This window comes from Apostichopus japonicus, chromosome 16, assembly GCF_037975245.1.
Source record: "Apostichopus japonicus isolate 1M-3 chromosome 16, ASM3797524v1, whole genome shotgun sequence".
NCBI lineage: Eukaryota > Metazoa > Echinodermata > Holothuroidea > Aspidochirotida > Stichopodidae > Apostichopus > Apostichopus japonicus.
The window spans coordinates 4,491,006-4,507,381 of record NC_092576.1 but is presented as its reverse complement, the minus strand read 5'-3'; the positions used below and the strand labels follow the sequence as shown (position 1 = coordinate 4,507,381).

The window sequence follows — 16,376 nt, the reverse complement described above, 5'->3', positions numbered from 1 at the left end:
CCATCAAGAAAGTCCTATGTTATTAATCTAATATGCCAGTAAGTCACCAATTGATTCGTCTAAAGTATGTAATTAATACATTTCTAATGTTGAATTGAAGTGACCTGTAATGGCAATAAATTAATATAAGTTGGTCATTTCTTCACAATGTTTAGTGAAAATAAACTTGGGAAGAACGAAGAAGTGTACTGGAAAATGTAAGTGAAATAAAGTGCACTGGAAAACTCTGCAATGATATGCTTGAAGTAAAAGTACTGTTTCGATTTATAATCACTGTGTTCCTAAAAATGAAATCAAGTAATGTAAATTGGTACTTTTAGTCAGTGTGGCTTCATTTAGTCAACCTTGCCTAAACCCAGAGTTGAGCTGAACCATTCATTACACTGTATAATTCTCGCCAAATCAGGGTATGTTCACTTATTAATTTTATTACCCACCTACCAAGGGATTACTGTATTTTGTATGTTTAACTTCAGTAGAATCATCAGTGTATCAGGAAGTAAATGTAATGATTTATGATTTTATTGAAGTAGAATTATCTACTTTGATCTACTATATCTTGATCCCCGGTGTTAATTGTTTTGAAATACACAAACAAATTATGGTTTCATTTTATATATTTATTTTTTTCTGTTAATTAATGAAGCAGGGTACCAGGATGAAGAAAAGACAAAACAAAAGCAACTTTACTGTGCAACAAGTTATGTTATTTAACCAATGGTTCATTACAATAAGAATGTTACACTGGCCTTTAGTTGTGGAATTACAGGCCTAACAATACACATTATACCCAAGACGCCCAATGTGTGCTTACATGGTAATATGTAGAATCTGTTTGGTTTCTTGATTTCATTGCGACCTGATCAACAATTCCACACAAAGTAATATGCAGAGCTGAAGCTATTTGAATATAAAGTTGTTATGATAGTGCTGACTATCCTGTCACCGTGGTACCAGCAATATTAAATTATATACTTTCCAGTAGAATTTCATGCAATTTGGTAATGATAACAACCACCTCACTGCATTCCAGTTTTGAATGTAATATACAATTGCTAGTGTTTATTCACGGTCACATTAACCGATTTTAATTTATTTGTGTAGAAAATTTTATTTTGAACGTTGATTTTCTTTCGTAATTTGTTAAATAAAACTGTAAAACAGTGATTTGTTTGTATTGTCTTTTGTGCTACCAGTCGTATTAATACAAAGTTTATTATTTCTTTTTACAATAAATTGTTATTTATGAATGATTGAAAAGCAATGTTGTTTACCTTGTGGTCTGCACATGATCCTAATGAACGTTACTCAAATAGCATTGTCAATTACCCAGACTTTTAATTCAACCTTAACTTCTATAGAAATCTTTTCACCAAAATGCAATCAAATTGTTACCATTTGTCAAATCAACCCTCAGTGTTCATCACAGGTAAGAGAGCAAACCTTAGAAAACTTCTATGACAATATTTGGACGAAAAACATCAGCAAGCAGTCTTATCTATATATTGAAGTACATTTCAAGCTGAATTAAGTATGGAACACCGAGAAATAAATTAAAATACAACTCCTGAAGACTCGTGAAGGGTAAATCACTACGAGCTAACTCGATCCCCGAATAGCAAGCCAGCATCCGAACGTGCGCACTTTAAATATCTTCTAGGATCAATATAGGTTTAGTCGATCCCCGTATAGCCAGCCAGCATACGAACGTCTGCAAGTTTTAACTCAATCTCTCGACTTAGTTCGGATCAATATGCCCCGTGTACAATAAATGTCTGTGTCCCGAGTCTCCTCCCGAATCCATGGCAACAGGATGCAAATGGAGAATAAGATTGTGCTTCCCCAATAATTTAGTTCAGGTCTAATCCCGTCCTCCGGCACATATTTTTGCCCTTGCAAATGGCTACGGGGAGGGGGAAAGAAATGTATGCAAATGGCGGCGTCCGTCCTGAACCCGTCGACCCCCCCCACCCCATCCCGGCGGACTGTCGCCAATTGTATGCCCTTTGTCCTGGTGTGTAACTTCTCACACGTATACAAGAAGTATTCCAGTCTTCTGTAATCCATCAGCATGCAGTATCAGCTTCAGTTCCTGGTTTATGGCCATTCGTATCTCTAGATCTAATAGGACATTAAAGCAAAGTGATTATAAATAAAACATGTTCGTTCAAGTTCACACCATAGTATTGGTAACTAGTCGTAGTGGGTGGGTTGACGGGGTGATAGTTTGAACCAAAAGAAGTTTCAAGCTAGCCTATGCAAGTGGGCATAAAGTTGTGTCTTCGTGAGCCTTCTTTGTGGTATTAACTTTTCTATATTGTATATATGCGAACGAGAAAAAGGTTACAAGTTATTCTTCATCCCATATTTTTGCGGGTCCTCCTAATTCACACCTGGTCTCTTTCGTCAGGCCTGAATGCCTAGAGCTAATATCAAAATCACTCTATATCTATCAATTCTCGAAAAAGACGACCCATGCACCTGCGGATTTGTAACATGAATTGATGAAGTACTTATAGTCAATGATTGATTATAATACTTACTGAGACTGTTGTGTAATTTTACGCACCTGAAAGAAAGAACAAGACGGTAATTACTATGAAAGCCTGGACGCTGGAGATGGGAGAAGAAGGGAGGGGTTGTGTATTTATCTTTGCATTAAACATGTTTAACCTCCGTCAAAAAAAAGACAGCAATTAATTTTCGATACATATTAAATACAACAGGTATCGAAGTGCTCGCCTTAATTGGAGAGAATTATCGATCCCATAATTCACGACATCCTTCGGGCCTGCAGCCCCTCCCTCTCCCCGACCCCATTCTCATCAGATTAAAATCACGTAGGTTCACCCGGACTTATGATGAACTCTTTCTATTGTCTGCGCATCCCGTTTCCATAGCAGTGCAAATGTAAATATCTTTAAGGGTGTAGTGTTTAAAACGGGTATTTGACTTCCGTACTTCTCTAGGTTACTACCTTTTTGTGTTTTATATGGAATACACATATAAATATGTATTGGTTACATTAAATGTTACGAAGAAAAAAATAATAGTTATGATACGTACTTCGAGTTGGTACTGCTCATCTGATAATTTCTTCCCTTCTGTTGTCTAGAAGAGTAAAAGAAGTAATTAAACGCATAACATATAATGTCGATTTAAGATAGTGGGTACTATATGTTAGTAGATCAAAATAAATGATTAGAAACCACAAGCTGTACTGACCTCCCATTTTCCTGATTGCGTAAGGTTGTAACGGGTATCGGTAGAAGGCGACCACACAACTGTTAAATAGATACAAAATAATGTAAAATATGAATTACAAACAATCCATTGAAATAGACCAACGATAGTCGAGATCATGAATTAAAATTGAAATGTCTGTGGGTATGAAGTGGGTCTTAACCCTTGTTTCCCCGTCTCATGTTTGTCATTTTATGTACAAAGACTTAAGGAATTTGTTTGATGTTTCTTTCTTTAACAATTCATTGAGGGTAGGAGTGAGGGGCGATTTTTAATTTACCTTGGCTCCTACTTCCCTGAACAAGGAGTCTACTGATGTTGTTTGGATAAAGAAGGCGTCTTGTTTTAAGGAAGAAACCTTGGCAAGTGTATTTGTAATCGCGATAACAAAAACAGACAAAAGAAAACGAAAAAAAAATAATATTTCTTTGAAAAGTCTAATGGTTACTTTGGTCTGAACGTTGTCACTTAGTTTTAAATTTATTACGGATGGATAGGCCATATATAATGCTGTTGATACTGTACCGCTGAAATTATGTTGAAGTCTTCCAAGAGTCTGAGGCATAATGCAACGATAGAACCTGTAGAAGAAACATGGCATTCTCATTTGTAAATCTTACAAAGTTTAAATACCAGGGATTTACGAGGGGTTGGAGGGAAATTGAGAGTCCTAAGTATGAATTTTGTTTGTGTAAGACGATATAATGCAAGAGCTTATTGTTATCATGAAAATAAAACACATAAATTTGTAACAAACATAACCAATTGAACAAATCGAGTAATTAGCACTATTAATAGGCCTTCATAATCAACAGTATGTGCAACGTTTACATAGATGATTTACAACGAGTACAAACAATACGTTCAGATGACGTCATGATCAGCGGTGAGGTGTGGCTACATCACTTACGCTAACGTCCGAAGATCGTGGCAAAGCATTCCGAAGTTGATAATTCCCCGCGCTTTCTCGTATATCACGTGCTTTCCCTCGTCATATATCACCAATTGGTTGATGGAGCTGAGTTTATGGAAGTGAATGCCAGAGCTTAGTACCAGATGGCCACGGTCCAAGTCAGCCGACCTCACACAATCATAGAGTTCCACCCTGGATATCTCGATCTGTTAAGGAACAAGCTTAATATGATGCGAGAAATATCCACAAATATATGCAGAGACTTATAGCAGATCATAGATATGGTCAGGTGAGGTGAATGGGATGTAAAACGGGATTATATCCAAGTGATCATGACGATATTTCATGCATAATGCAATTCCAATAAATTAAGAAAGAAAAAAAGAGAGAGAAAAGGCAAACACATTCTCAAGATGCCTCTCTTTTACGTAAGAACATCTAAACTTCCGGATAAATATGCATTATATTGTATTGCCTGTTGCAGTGATATACAACTTACTCCATTAGTGGAAGCCATCTCTAATAGCTGAACCGTTGATCGCTGTAGTAACTTGCTATCACTACCATCGAAGATCACTTCAGACTGACAAATAGTTTTGATTGTCTCCAGAACCGTGTCTGTCTTTCCTGTTTGCTCCAGAAAACAGAGAATTGAAAACTTGTCACCATCCTCGAGATCTCTGACGTAAGAGATGATTTTTTCAGCAGCTTCAGGTTTTAACCCACAAGCAAAACGATATACGTATTGCGAATCGAATGGGTTGATTCCCTTTTTGCTCAGAACCGTGTCATCTTCAGATACAATGTCAGCAAAGTTATGTGCTGCAAACCACTCACAAAAGACTTTATGACAAAATCTAACCTCTGTTTGATAGTGACTTAAGCTTGTTGAATTGAGAGGGTCTCTATTTTGCACCTCTTCTTCAATTAACATACCAAGTTTCACGTAGTAAGAATAAAATTCCTTTCCAAGATGCTCCAACAAATTATCCTTACTCCACGATAATTGTTGGAGTTCCCCATGAAGGGCATCGAAAGCGACTTTGTCAAGACTTTTGTGATCTTTCTGGTAAGGCTTAACATTTTTGTCATCTGACTTAAGTCTTAAATGTTCATGAAAACATCCGATTACGTAACCAAAACAAGTAGAAACTGAAGTAAAATTTTCAAATTGTTCATCCTCAAAAGTGATATGCGCAAACAACACAAAAAATAGTGGAATCTGACACAAATCACTCAAAATCGTGTTTTCATTTAAACGGCGTAAAATGGCTTTTCCTTTCGAGGGGTTATCAACGACCACTGCCTTTCTGATATATGAACGTTGGGCATCGCTATTAAACCCAACCAATCGCATACGCTTCGATTGAGGAGCGTATTCTTTTGGCATGCATTTTGCTCTCGTGGTCACAAGAAGACAGACATCTTGAAATATATCGCCTTTAATGATATTCTTAAATTCAGAGATGACGACGTCATTATCCTTATCAGGATACTCATCAAATCCATCTAATATAATGACTATTGAAGAACAATTCTGAAGTATAGTTTGAATATCGTTTTCTTTGATAGATGAATCTCTTGGCAAAATGAATTGTTTGACAGCTTGTGCGATTGACGTCACACCCCCTACTTGTCGCAATCGAAGGAAAATCACAATCTGTACATTTGCTAGAGGCGAAGAAGATATTCCTTTACACCAATCATACACTAATTGTAGGGAAAGAGTAGATTTGCCAAATCCAGGTTCTCCTTCAAGAATTATCCTTGCAGATCGATTAACAGCATTCTTCAAGATGTCTTGATATGACGTCAAATATGCCCACCTGTCATGTGACTTCATTACTTGTATGCCACTTTCAACAAATATTGTGTTGACGCAATACATTCTGTCTCTGATATAGGGCACCGGGTACACGGCGTTGTAAAAACCTTCATATTTGGTTTTAAGTTGTTGAATGAACTTCTGAATCACATCTGAGATGAACAATGAAAAGGGGTGAAAAGCATGGTAACATTACATATAACAAAAGAAAGTTAACATCTTTTGTGTCACTTCGAATGCCGATGATTGGGTATATACCATTGTTGTTCGTTTTTAGAAGAGTATCGTGATTGTTAAACATACCCGACATGATTGCATTATTATCGGGGATTTTTCCAACAACTTTTAGTACATTTTTCGACTGGCCCATTTTCTGTAAAACGTACAGATGTTTCAAGATTCGCTTGATTCTTCCCTGAATATTTCTCTGACGTAAAGCACTGAAAATTCATATTATTCTCTAAACATACACCATGCGTGGTATAATTGGGATATCAACATGGTAATACCAATCGACCACAACCTATGTTATGCTAACATGTTACTTTGATGACTGATAGGTATTTCGTTTTCACATTGACTGCGTTATGAAACGTTTTAAATCATATTTTGCATATTTTTTGTGACAGTAGGGTTAATACGAGACTTTAACAAAGATGTTCGTACCTGGTGAAACATTTGGTAACATCGGGAATCCCTGGAAATACCAAAAAATAAACATAGTTTTATAGTTAATTCATATTTACCTTTTTGAATAAAAGGACATCTTAGAGCAGGATATTTTGTTAAAAATAATAAATGTTGAAAAAAGTTGAAAATGTACACAAAATGTTTTTTAACTTTGATTTTCTTGTTATTCATTTTTATAAATTAAAAAGTATTATTTGACATAAATCAATCGAAATCGAATCATTTATGAACTCAAATAACTAATTAAGGAGACACTGTTTAAAGAACACTTGATCGGCAAGAAAATAATCATATAAACGAAGTGAATATTATAGTTACTACCTCTGGATCACGTCCACCTATTGGTGGGATCCTGGTCTTGATTTTCTCTGCAAGTAATTATAAAGTAAAATAATTATATTAATCTCTAAAAAAACTTCGTTCTCATTGCAAACAAATACTGAAATTGAAAAGAAGCAAATGCTACTTTAATAGTATCATCAATGCTTGTACCAGTTCATAAAGCTAATTTCCGGGCGAAACGGTTGTCAGACAACAACGTAAATATTGTAACGGCTATCTAAGAAGAAAAACGACATTTAAGATTAGTTAGTAACTTGCACTAACTGCTTTAATTATCATTACTTCCTGGTGTTAGATATAAGAATGTGTTCATGAATAAATCAATCGATAAATCAGTCAATCAACCAATCAATAACATATTTTCGTGTGTTCATGCATACTTAGTAATGTGTTGACAGTATCCTACGCCATAATTTAAATTACAATAAATTCATATCCTTTTTTTTTCGCGATTTCTCATAACAATGTACCATGCAACAACATTTTCATTGTCTTTTTAACAGTACTTTCTTTACTTACCTTTACAAAAATATAATAATCCCACCAGTAAAACCAAGCTAGGAAGAAGGATAAGTAACCACAAAAACTGTAATCCTCCGCCTTCGGGTGTTACTACTGGGACATCATTTGCTGTGTGAGCAAATATTATAAGAAAATAAAGTATAATTGGACATGTAGATTTCAGAATCAAATTAGTTAAAACATTACGCATAAATTTTAGACAAGATGAAGGTGACGTTGACAATAAAAACGGTGTTTGCACGGAGATTGGAGAAGTGTTACGGTGGTAATGATTATGATTATAAATGATGGTGATGTCTGTGGTGATTGATGATTTCATCAATATTTTTAAATGACAAAATGAAGAATATACAATAGTTTCATACGCAAATTGACGATAGTCTTACGTGAGGTAATAAGGAGATCGAATAATGCTGGTAAGCCGAAGTAATCTAAGTCAATACTGGCGCCAACAACTGCACATTCTATGGTGATTTGTGAGTCCGAGACTGATTCTAACACTTCGTATTCTGACGTCACAGATACGTCGAACAAGTTTCCCTTGACAGTGATTGTTGTCTCTGGCGGTTTGAAATTGACTTTTCTAGACTGACTCTCTCTAACTTCACGAAATTCAAGTTGAACTTTCGGACGAACTCCTTCTATCTTGCATGTCAAAGTACCAGTTCCTCTACTTGTACTCAGCACACAGTACTGCATTGGACTGCAACCACTGACAACTGGAGACGCAGTCGCTGTAATTCATTAGTTGAATTTGTTAGAAAAGAAAAAAGAAATATTGAAACGTCACGATGAATTATTTTTATTTAATGAAACGAGTCAATAAACAAAATTATACAACAACAACAAACCATATCCAAATTTCCACAATCTTGTATGGTGTTGAGGATAACCTTATAAAATCTTCCCATGAATGGTGAGCCGCGGTGTATATGACCCAATGTGGCTAAGTTTGTTCTTAGCATTGCTTTACCAGTCTATGCAGAAACTGTGTATCCCTACTAAGGCGGCAAACTACCATCAATTAAAAATTAATAATATGCTGCATTACAACAACAAAAATATGCTGCATTTACCAATGCTTGCCATTGCTTGCCAGAGCACATGTTTTCGCTTGTTACAAACTATATAATATCACAATCTATTAAATTGCAAACATATTTTCGTTTCTTTTCATTATGACGTGCTTTAACTTCAAATATAGTTTGATTGCTACTGACGTCATTCGGTTTTCAGTTGTAGATTTTTAAAGTTGTTGTTATCGAAACAGTAGAAATATGTCAATTATTCACCGTACACCCTCACGTTGTAGTTACGAAAGTCGCCGTCAACACCATTTCCAGATAAACAGCTGTAAATACCCTCGTGATCGATGTCGACATGATGAATATTCAATAGACCATTAGCACCCAACTCATATCCATTTGAAGGTTCACTGATGAAAGAGTCGTCACCATACACAGCATACACAATAGCGGTACCCTGTTCTTCGAGATTGGCTTTGTGATTCCAAACTATGTATTTGTCTTGTTTTTGGTTCTCACCTGAGCAATGAAGTACAACATCATTGCCTTTTTTAATATTCATTTCTTCGTGTGATTCCGATTGCAGATTGAAATCAATGTTTTGAACCAACAACGAATATTCACTATTCTCTAACTTCTTTGGTGTGCTTACTTCCGAGCAGACTAGTAAAGCAAGCATGGACGAGTGTCGAAATACATCAACAGTGGAGACAAATGTAGAATATGTGACATCGTAACTAGTCACGTTGGTTACAAAAGAAATATTCCTGTCTCCGCTGTCGGTTCTCAATGACAGTTTTAACTCCACTGCTGGTCTGGAGTTAACCACGGAGCAAACAATCATTGCATCTTCATTCAATTGCGTGAAACGTACTTCCGCCTCAGAATCACAATTGTTGATGCAAGGACGCGTCTGTGATGGTTGAACTGAGGAAGGAATTAAGTAGAGAAGTATGATTTGTGAAAAATTACTTCATCAAACACTTGCATGAAATAAATGAGGAAACAAAAGTTACAGTCAGTTGCTTTGTTAAATTAACATTCGATCATTAGCAGTAATAATGTCAACTTACACGTGTTTAGTTATACTTTATATTTGGTAAATATAATGTCTTGGCTTAGATGTGTACGAAGACTGCTCAACGTCATATATACATGTAATGCGAAGGACGATATCTCTAAACTTGGGGGAAATGAATGTGATTTAAATTCCTTACCTGTTGTTATAACTCGAACAATAAAATTATCATAATTTCCACTCGAATCTCGAAACAAGACTGCCGTAAACAAATGTTCATGTTCCAATCTGACGTTATTTATTATCAAGGAACCGTTGTCGTGGATATTGAACTCTCCCGGAGCGTATCCGTCTTCGGTAGTGCCATCTTGATTCAGTCTCACCAACGCTTCTTCAAATCCATTATAAGAAGAGTTCACCCAAAATATAGCAACGAAATCATTCGGGAAGGCGCAGTTGATTATCCCAGTCTCTCCAAGCTCGAGGTATTGTGGCGTCCCACAACCCTCCCCATCCAATAAACCTACACAATGGTGTACAGAAACAATTGAGTTTACAATTATACGTGGTACATCACAGCCTTCACCACCCAGTAAAACCTATGCAACGATATACGCTCAGAAATATAACATTTGGAACCAAAGTGGCAATGTACCCAACGACAGCCTCCAGTATTTAAGAAAGGAAATCCCATGTATCCTATATAACGAGCCATTGTAGCCATAGACTATAAATAGAAAGCTGTTTGTATCACGGCTGATTCTATCTTCGAAACCTACAAGCGCACTGCATCAATATTCACACTAAAGTGACAATGGGGTGAATCACCCCCCCCCCCCTTCCCTCAGATAATAGTCACTGCATCAGATATCAGACGCTAGACTTAATATATAACTTAATATTTAAAAAATGCAGTATCTAGTGATGATGGATAATGCTTATAAATGTTGGTGTATGTACTCCAACTAGCAGTGAGACGAATAACACTTTTAACCAATAACATTACCATCTATAGTAAAAATGATTCAGGTTTAGAAAAAAAAGAGGAGTAGGATGGTTCTGTCGTTAGATCCTTGGTTTATTTAGAAATGTTTCGCATAGCCATTGCAGAGTAAGAGTGAGGGCTTGGGAGAGTAATACGATAGATCGGATAGAAGAAGTGAGCCATAACACGCTCCATTATCGTCTTTGTCATCGTCATCACCATTGTCGTCGTCGTGGCCACCATCGTCATCATCGTTATCATCATTATGCATACCCATCAGTGATGGTTAGGCCCTGTAGGATATTTTGCAGAGTGAGCAATATCACTTACCTTGTGTAAAATAAGTAGCAGTCACCAGGGCTACTGCCGAATAAAGTAGGCTCCGGATAAGCTCCATTCTCTGAGGTACAGAAGTGTCTTGTTTACCTTGCTTCTGAAGCACAGAAAAGCAAATAAAATGATGTATGAGTCACACATGCGTCAACTATGACGTCACAGTATATGGTCTTTCACCTTACAAGTGATGACTTTAACTCCTTTGGACAAGTTGTATGAAAAAGACAGAAACACGCTGCAACCGTCAATGTTACATGTAATTAAGTACATTTGATGACTAAAGGTCTGTTTTGAAGGCTTTCTTTGAAATATGGGATAAATAATAATGCAATCACTTTTACATAAATACTTAACAAATAAAAGAGACTACAAGAGTTGGTGTGGTGTTAAATGTATTTCCTACCCCCCCCCCCCCATTAGAGTAGTATGTATACTATTTATAAATATGTACTTTCAGGTATTTTTACTGGATTTTTATAAACTTGAAACTTGTAAACTTGCCTTATCTGAATGTAGTAAGACCGGATATTTCCAATCTATTCACTACCAAATGCATATTTCTACAAATCGGATTGCATTATAAGTCAATGAAGACAATCCGAAGCCAACTGTGATATGTTCCTATAGTTACTCCGTATTTACATTTTAATGTAATCATAGCATTTTAAGGAGTGTTAGCTCAGTGGTTAACACGGGTGCCTTTCAATCCTAAGGTCCCGAGTTCGAGTCACTCCAAGATTAATGTTTGTCTTCCAGTTACAGAGTTGTTGACAATTGACAATTCATAATAATTGACGTTAAATATTAATGTAAGAGGCTGACTTCGGTCAGCTTGCAGCTTTGATAAGCCAATGAGGCTTCTTCGCGAGTTCCTGCTTGCAGGAGGATTTAAAATACATACATACATACTACCAAGGTTTTGACGTGGACTTCTATCTTATTTGAAACAAATAGTGTATGCGTGTTAAACGGTTGCTATTATACAAATAATAAATGGTTATGAGTGCAGTAGTGCAAATATTTCTTAAGTTGAAAGATGGAATGTTCCATTCAACGAGGTTCAGCCGAGTTTTTCTGTTTTTCTTTCAACGAATGAAATATTTGCACTATTGCACGAATGGGAACCATTCTTTATTTGTTTTATACAACACCTTCAAACTTGGATATAATTGGATGTAAAATGCACTCATGCAACAGACTGTTTTGAACAGACAGGTTTCTCTGCTCTCTTACCATTGAAAAAAGTATAACACATGGTTCTATTTCATACAGTGCAATATAGCGGATTTTGCATGCAATCGACGAGCAATTGAGCAATTTAATGGCCGGAATATTATTAGGTGTTGTATAAACGTGTACATCTCATATCATGAATGATTATATATTATGATGATATCATTAATGGAATGTCACAATGTCGTTACTGAAAATGCCTTCCTTTTTTCTGTGACGTCAGTAGGAATGTTTTTACCCGTTACTATCACTATATTATATAGTGATAGTAACGGTTACTCGGGAACCAACCGCAAAAGAAAAAAATGAAACCGAAAATACCACCCGACCCTAGCAGTTACTACCCGGTTTGGGAATTCGTAAAAATTACTAATATCGTTCTGCATTTTTGAATTACACTTTATTGATATTAATAAATGTAACGAAAAAAACTCGTGTGTATTCTTCCTTATTTTCATCTTTTGGTGATATTCCCTTTGATCGTTTTGTATTCAAATGTAATATTTAGTGAAGAGTTCTTACAATACTTCCTCCCGAGAAAGTTTTGATCAACAATTTTACATGTGCACACTGTGCTGTATAACCTAGGCAATCTCTACGCATTGCATACTTGCACGCTTTCAGTTCAGCAAAATTTGACCTTTGTACTCGTTGACAGCTAATAGACATCAGACATTGCCATTTAACATTAACGGTAGATTGCACGGAATTTCCAACGAACCTATAAATAGACGGGACTTCCTTTAGCGCTAGCCTTAGTGCACAGTAATGAAACATGATGTTGGATAGGCCTACTAAGCTCAAGTGTGATATATATGTTGTTTTATAGTCTTATGTGACTAGAGGTCGGCATAGCGTATGCAAGTGTTAGTAACATTAGGCTTATGTATGACCCTAGAGTATAGGCCGAGTTCGGTTTTAGGTTGAATTCGTAATTAACAGATACCCGGATACCGACCGAAATTTGCAACGGGTACCCGGGATGTAAATTACTGAACCGTTCCCATCACTAGAAACTTGTATAACTGATCGAGTTAAACTAAAGTGTGTGCTCTTTCCTTGTTGATCTCAATGATACTGATGTCAAAGCTGTATCACATGTGCATTTCAATGAATGAAAGGACGTATTCGACAAAGATAGTGTATTAAATATAATCTTATTCAAGAAAAAAATCATTGAAAAGTGACACTTGGTTATTTACCTATGTTTGGCATTTACAAGTTACCTACGAGGAATATCTTTGTCCTTTGACTATTGAAGTTTCTGTACATATGATTGTTGCACAGATGAGTGGGAAGGGTGTCCACAGTAGTCACTGTATGAGGACACGATCCCGCAATGACACAGATAAGGGGGAGGAATGGCCACAATTAGTCTCTCTGTGAGGGCAAGAGCCCACTGGCACAGATGGGGGGGGGGGTGGCCACATTAGTCTCTGTGTGAGGAAAAGATCACAGTACTGTGCTCTGACCCTAGCTAGACCTTTCCTTACTAAAATGGTGGCTAAACCTAAGTGTAGTTTCCTTTACTGGTTCATCAGCGTTGTACCCAAATATGATACTACAAAGACAGACATTACTACTGGCAAATCATCCGCAACCTTCAACAGGAATTATACATCCACTTTCAAGGCTGTTCCTCTTTAAATAAAAGTGTTATAAATAATTATAAATAATTCCCAGAGCTTGTATGGTAAGAATTCCCAAAAATGACATTTGAATGTAAGTGCTAGTTTCACCTTTTAGTAGGCCTGTCACATAATCGGAGGAGAATTCAGAAGAATTTAATTGTTCCTCAAACATAAACCACATCTGGTTGCGCTTATTATTCTAGTTATTATATTTCATCAAATTTCAGTGATTTCCTTCAGCTTCATATAGGCTCTATAAGATTACAGGCATACTCAATCACAGCGAAACCTATGATATGCGTGATACTAATATCACGTGCTATGTTGATACTTTGTAAGATTTTAAAGTCAGTTGGTATTCTACTTATTTTCCATCGATTATATCAGCCATGAAACGTTTTGTGTTTTCTAACTAAGGTTGTATAACTATATGATCTCAAATCTATGAAACATCGAACGATTATTATTTTCTAAACAGTAGGTCGCCAGTCGCCTTAGTATTCAGCCTGTAGTATATAAAATCTTACCTTAACTTCCTTTTTCCTGGAAGATTTTTCCGTCTAGTTAAGCCGATCAACCATTTCGTTCCTGTTAGAACTTAATATATCGTCAAGACCTACAGATGCAGCAGACCTACAGATGAACACAGTAAACAGCGTAGGCTATCATAACTATTTTTATGATTAAGTGTGTTATACTGTATTGTTTTGTATTATAATGTATGGTTTACTTTATTGTACTGAACGATGAAGTGTATTGTGCTGTCTGCTTGTATGTGTTATACAGTGGAGGCCTACACAGACTCGACTAGACAACGTACATAGGCTCTGTAGGAAATCGACCATTCCCATCATGCACGTCGAACAACACGCCATGAACCGTATATAGATAAACACACGTACACCACCGTCATTATTACATGCCAAAGTTCATGATTGCGCAGTAGAGTAATATTTCATTCAGTGTAATGCACACATGAAAACATCGACTTATATATTGTCTGGAGGTCTCGTTCCACAGTGGTTAAACATAACAATCATAGGGGCGTCATGTGATGTGCTGCAAGGTACTACTAACATATTACTTATCCCTTTGTCAGTTCAAACAGATAGAGTTTCGTACGCAAAGGAACGGCATTATAACGGGCCTTTACAGTAACATTTTTGAATAATTGCTTATGTTTGGGTGGTAATGTCGTAAATATTTATTTTTGATGTACCAGAAATGCATGAACCCTGACTAATATTCGAAGATCTACTGTTAGAGTCTTATGGATTGCTTACGGCGGTCCCTCTTAAGCTCCTATCATGTCACGCGCTTGTTACGTGCAAAAACGGCAAAGAGACTGCGAAGGAACCCCGTCTCGTCTGCTTTTGGTGTCTATGTGCATTTTGTACAGTCCCGATTAGCTTATGTGTGATGTATGTGAAGAATATAAAACACCATTGCAAATCGTTGTAAAGTGCAGAGTAATAGCATAATGAGCCTATTTACTGTAAAACACACACTGGGGATATACGGAAGCGGTTAGCCTATACATTATGTTTTCGTTGTTTTTCAAGCATTCAGCTAAAGTGACAACAACTGAATTCACGAAATTGTTATACTTAAGCTTCTGTATAATGTGCTTAAGAATTATTGTAAACATCGAAATAAACTAAGCGATGTAAATGTGTATCTCAAATTCGGTAAAACGAAACTTATTATCTATATAACTTGGATGTTTATAGTGAGTTGTTAAGTTAATCTCTGCCCATATGAAACTGAAATATTATATCATGTGATTTAAGTGATTTGTTAAGTGTATCTTTGCCCCATAAGGAAGTGAAATATTATATTATGATTACATTTTCCCAACAACAAATACAATACCTACTTATAACTAATTTTGAAAGTGGCATTTGCAGCATTTAAATACGGAAAGGAAACTTTTCCAAAGTCAACCTTATAACTTCCCTCAGGGACACGGTACTCTTCAATCGAGTGAAGGTGCTTTTGCATTTATATATGTAAGGTTGACCTTTGAACAAGATACGGTGCTACGACATAAGTACTACTGAGATGAAAGGACTGATTCACAAATTCTTAAATATACTGCATGGTACAGTAGTATGTATTAAGTATCCTTTCTATGTTACATGTGTGTATAACATCTTGCTTTTTTTGCATGAATCTGTTCAGTGGAACCCTTTCCCAAATCACCAATAAAAATAAAATTTAACTTTGAATCTTCAGTAGATTAGTCTTCTTCATGAACGATAAGATGAAACTATTCAAGGCCTTAATACCACCCACATGGTCAATTCAGAAAAGGCTTAAAATATGGAACGCCAAAGGGGTAAATAAGCATGATAATAATATTCAGAAGTATATCTGAAATCTGCATACGAAATATATGTAATGTAAATACATATGTGAAGATACATAAACATGTGCTATTGTTGTTGTTGACATAAACACGGCAACGTTAAATATATTGAGTATTTCAGTGAACACTATAGGCCAATAGTATGTGTATCTTTCAGAAAATTGTAAAAATGTATCAGTCTTTGAATGTTCTAAAAGTGCCCTTAAACCTTACTAGACATGAAGTTCCTATGAAGTTATTCGTAA

The 16,376-nt window shown here is 36.2% G+C and overlaps 1 protein-coding gene across 1 annotated transcript; it reads right to left on the bottom strand.

Moving 5' to 3' along the window:
• Positions 1-605: 605 nt before the first annotated feature.
• LOC139983116 (uncharacterized) lies at positions 606-14,538 on the bottom strand. Its single transcript, XM_071996477.1, has 15 exons — positions 14,291-14,538; positions 10,894-10,996; positions 9,778-10,101; positions 8,828-9,487; positions 7,922-8,269; positions 7,533-7,643; positions 6,993-7,039; positions 6,648-6,678; positions 4,656-6,133; positions 4,154-4,362; positions 3,769-3,824; positions 3,226-3,284; positions 3,067-3,111; positions 2,544-2,569; positions 606-2,121 (listed from the first exon to the last, which is right to left on the bottom strand). The coding sequence occupies exons 2-15, from the start codon at positions 10,958-10,960 to the stop codon at positions 2,067-2,069; spliced, it is 3,516 nt and encodes a 1,171-aa protein (XP_071852578.1). The 5' UTR covers positions 10,961-10,996; positions 14,291-14,538; the 3' UTR covers positions 606-2,066.
• Positions 14,539-16,376: the final 1,838 nt, after the last annotated feature.

What these genes read in the sequence shown, in the direction of transcription:
- LOC139983116 (XM_071996477.1), bottom strand. Translation starts at nt 10,960, where the DNA reads ATGGAGCTTATCCGGAGCCTACTTTATTCGGCAGTAGCCCTGGTGACT. An exon ending in GTTACCAAATGTTTCACCAG is followed by an intron (nt 6,134 to 6,647) that starts GTACGAACATCT and finishes TGTTCATCTCAG; the next exon opens with ATGTGATTCAGAAGTTCATT. An exon ending in AGATGGCTTCCACTAATGGA is followed by an intron (nt 4,363 to 4,655) that starts GTAAGTTGTATA and finishes GTTCCTTAACAG; the next exon opens with ATCGAGATATCCAGGGTGGA.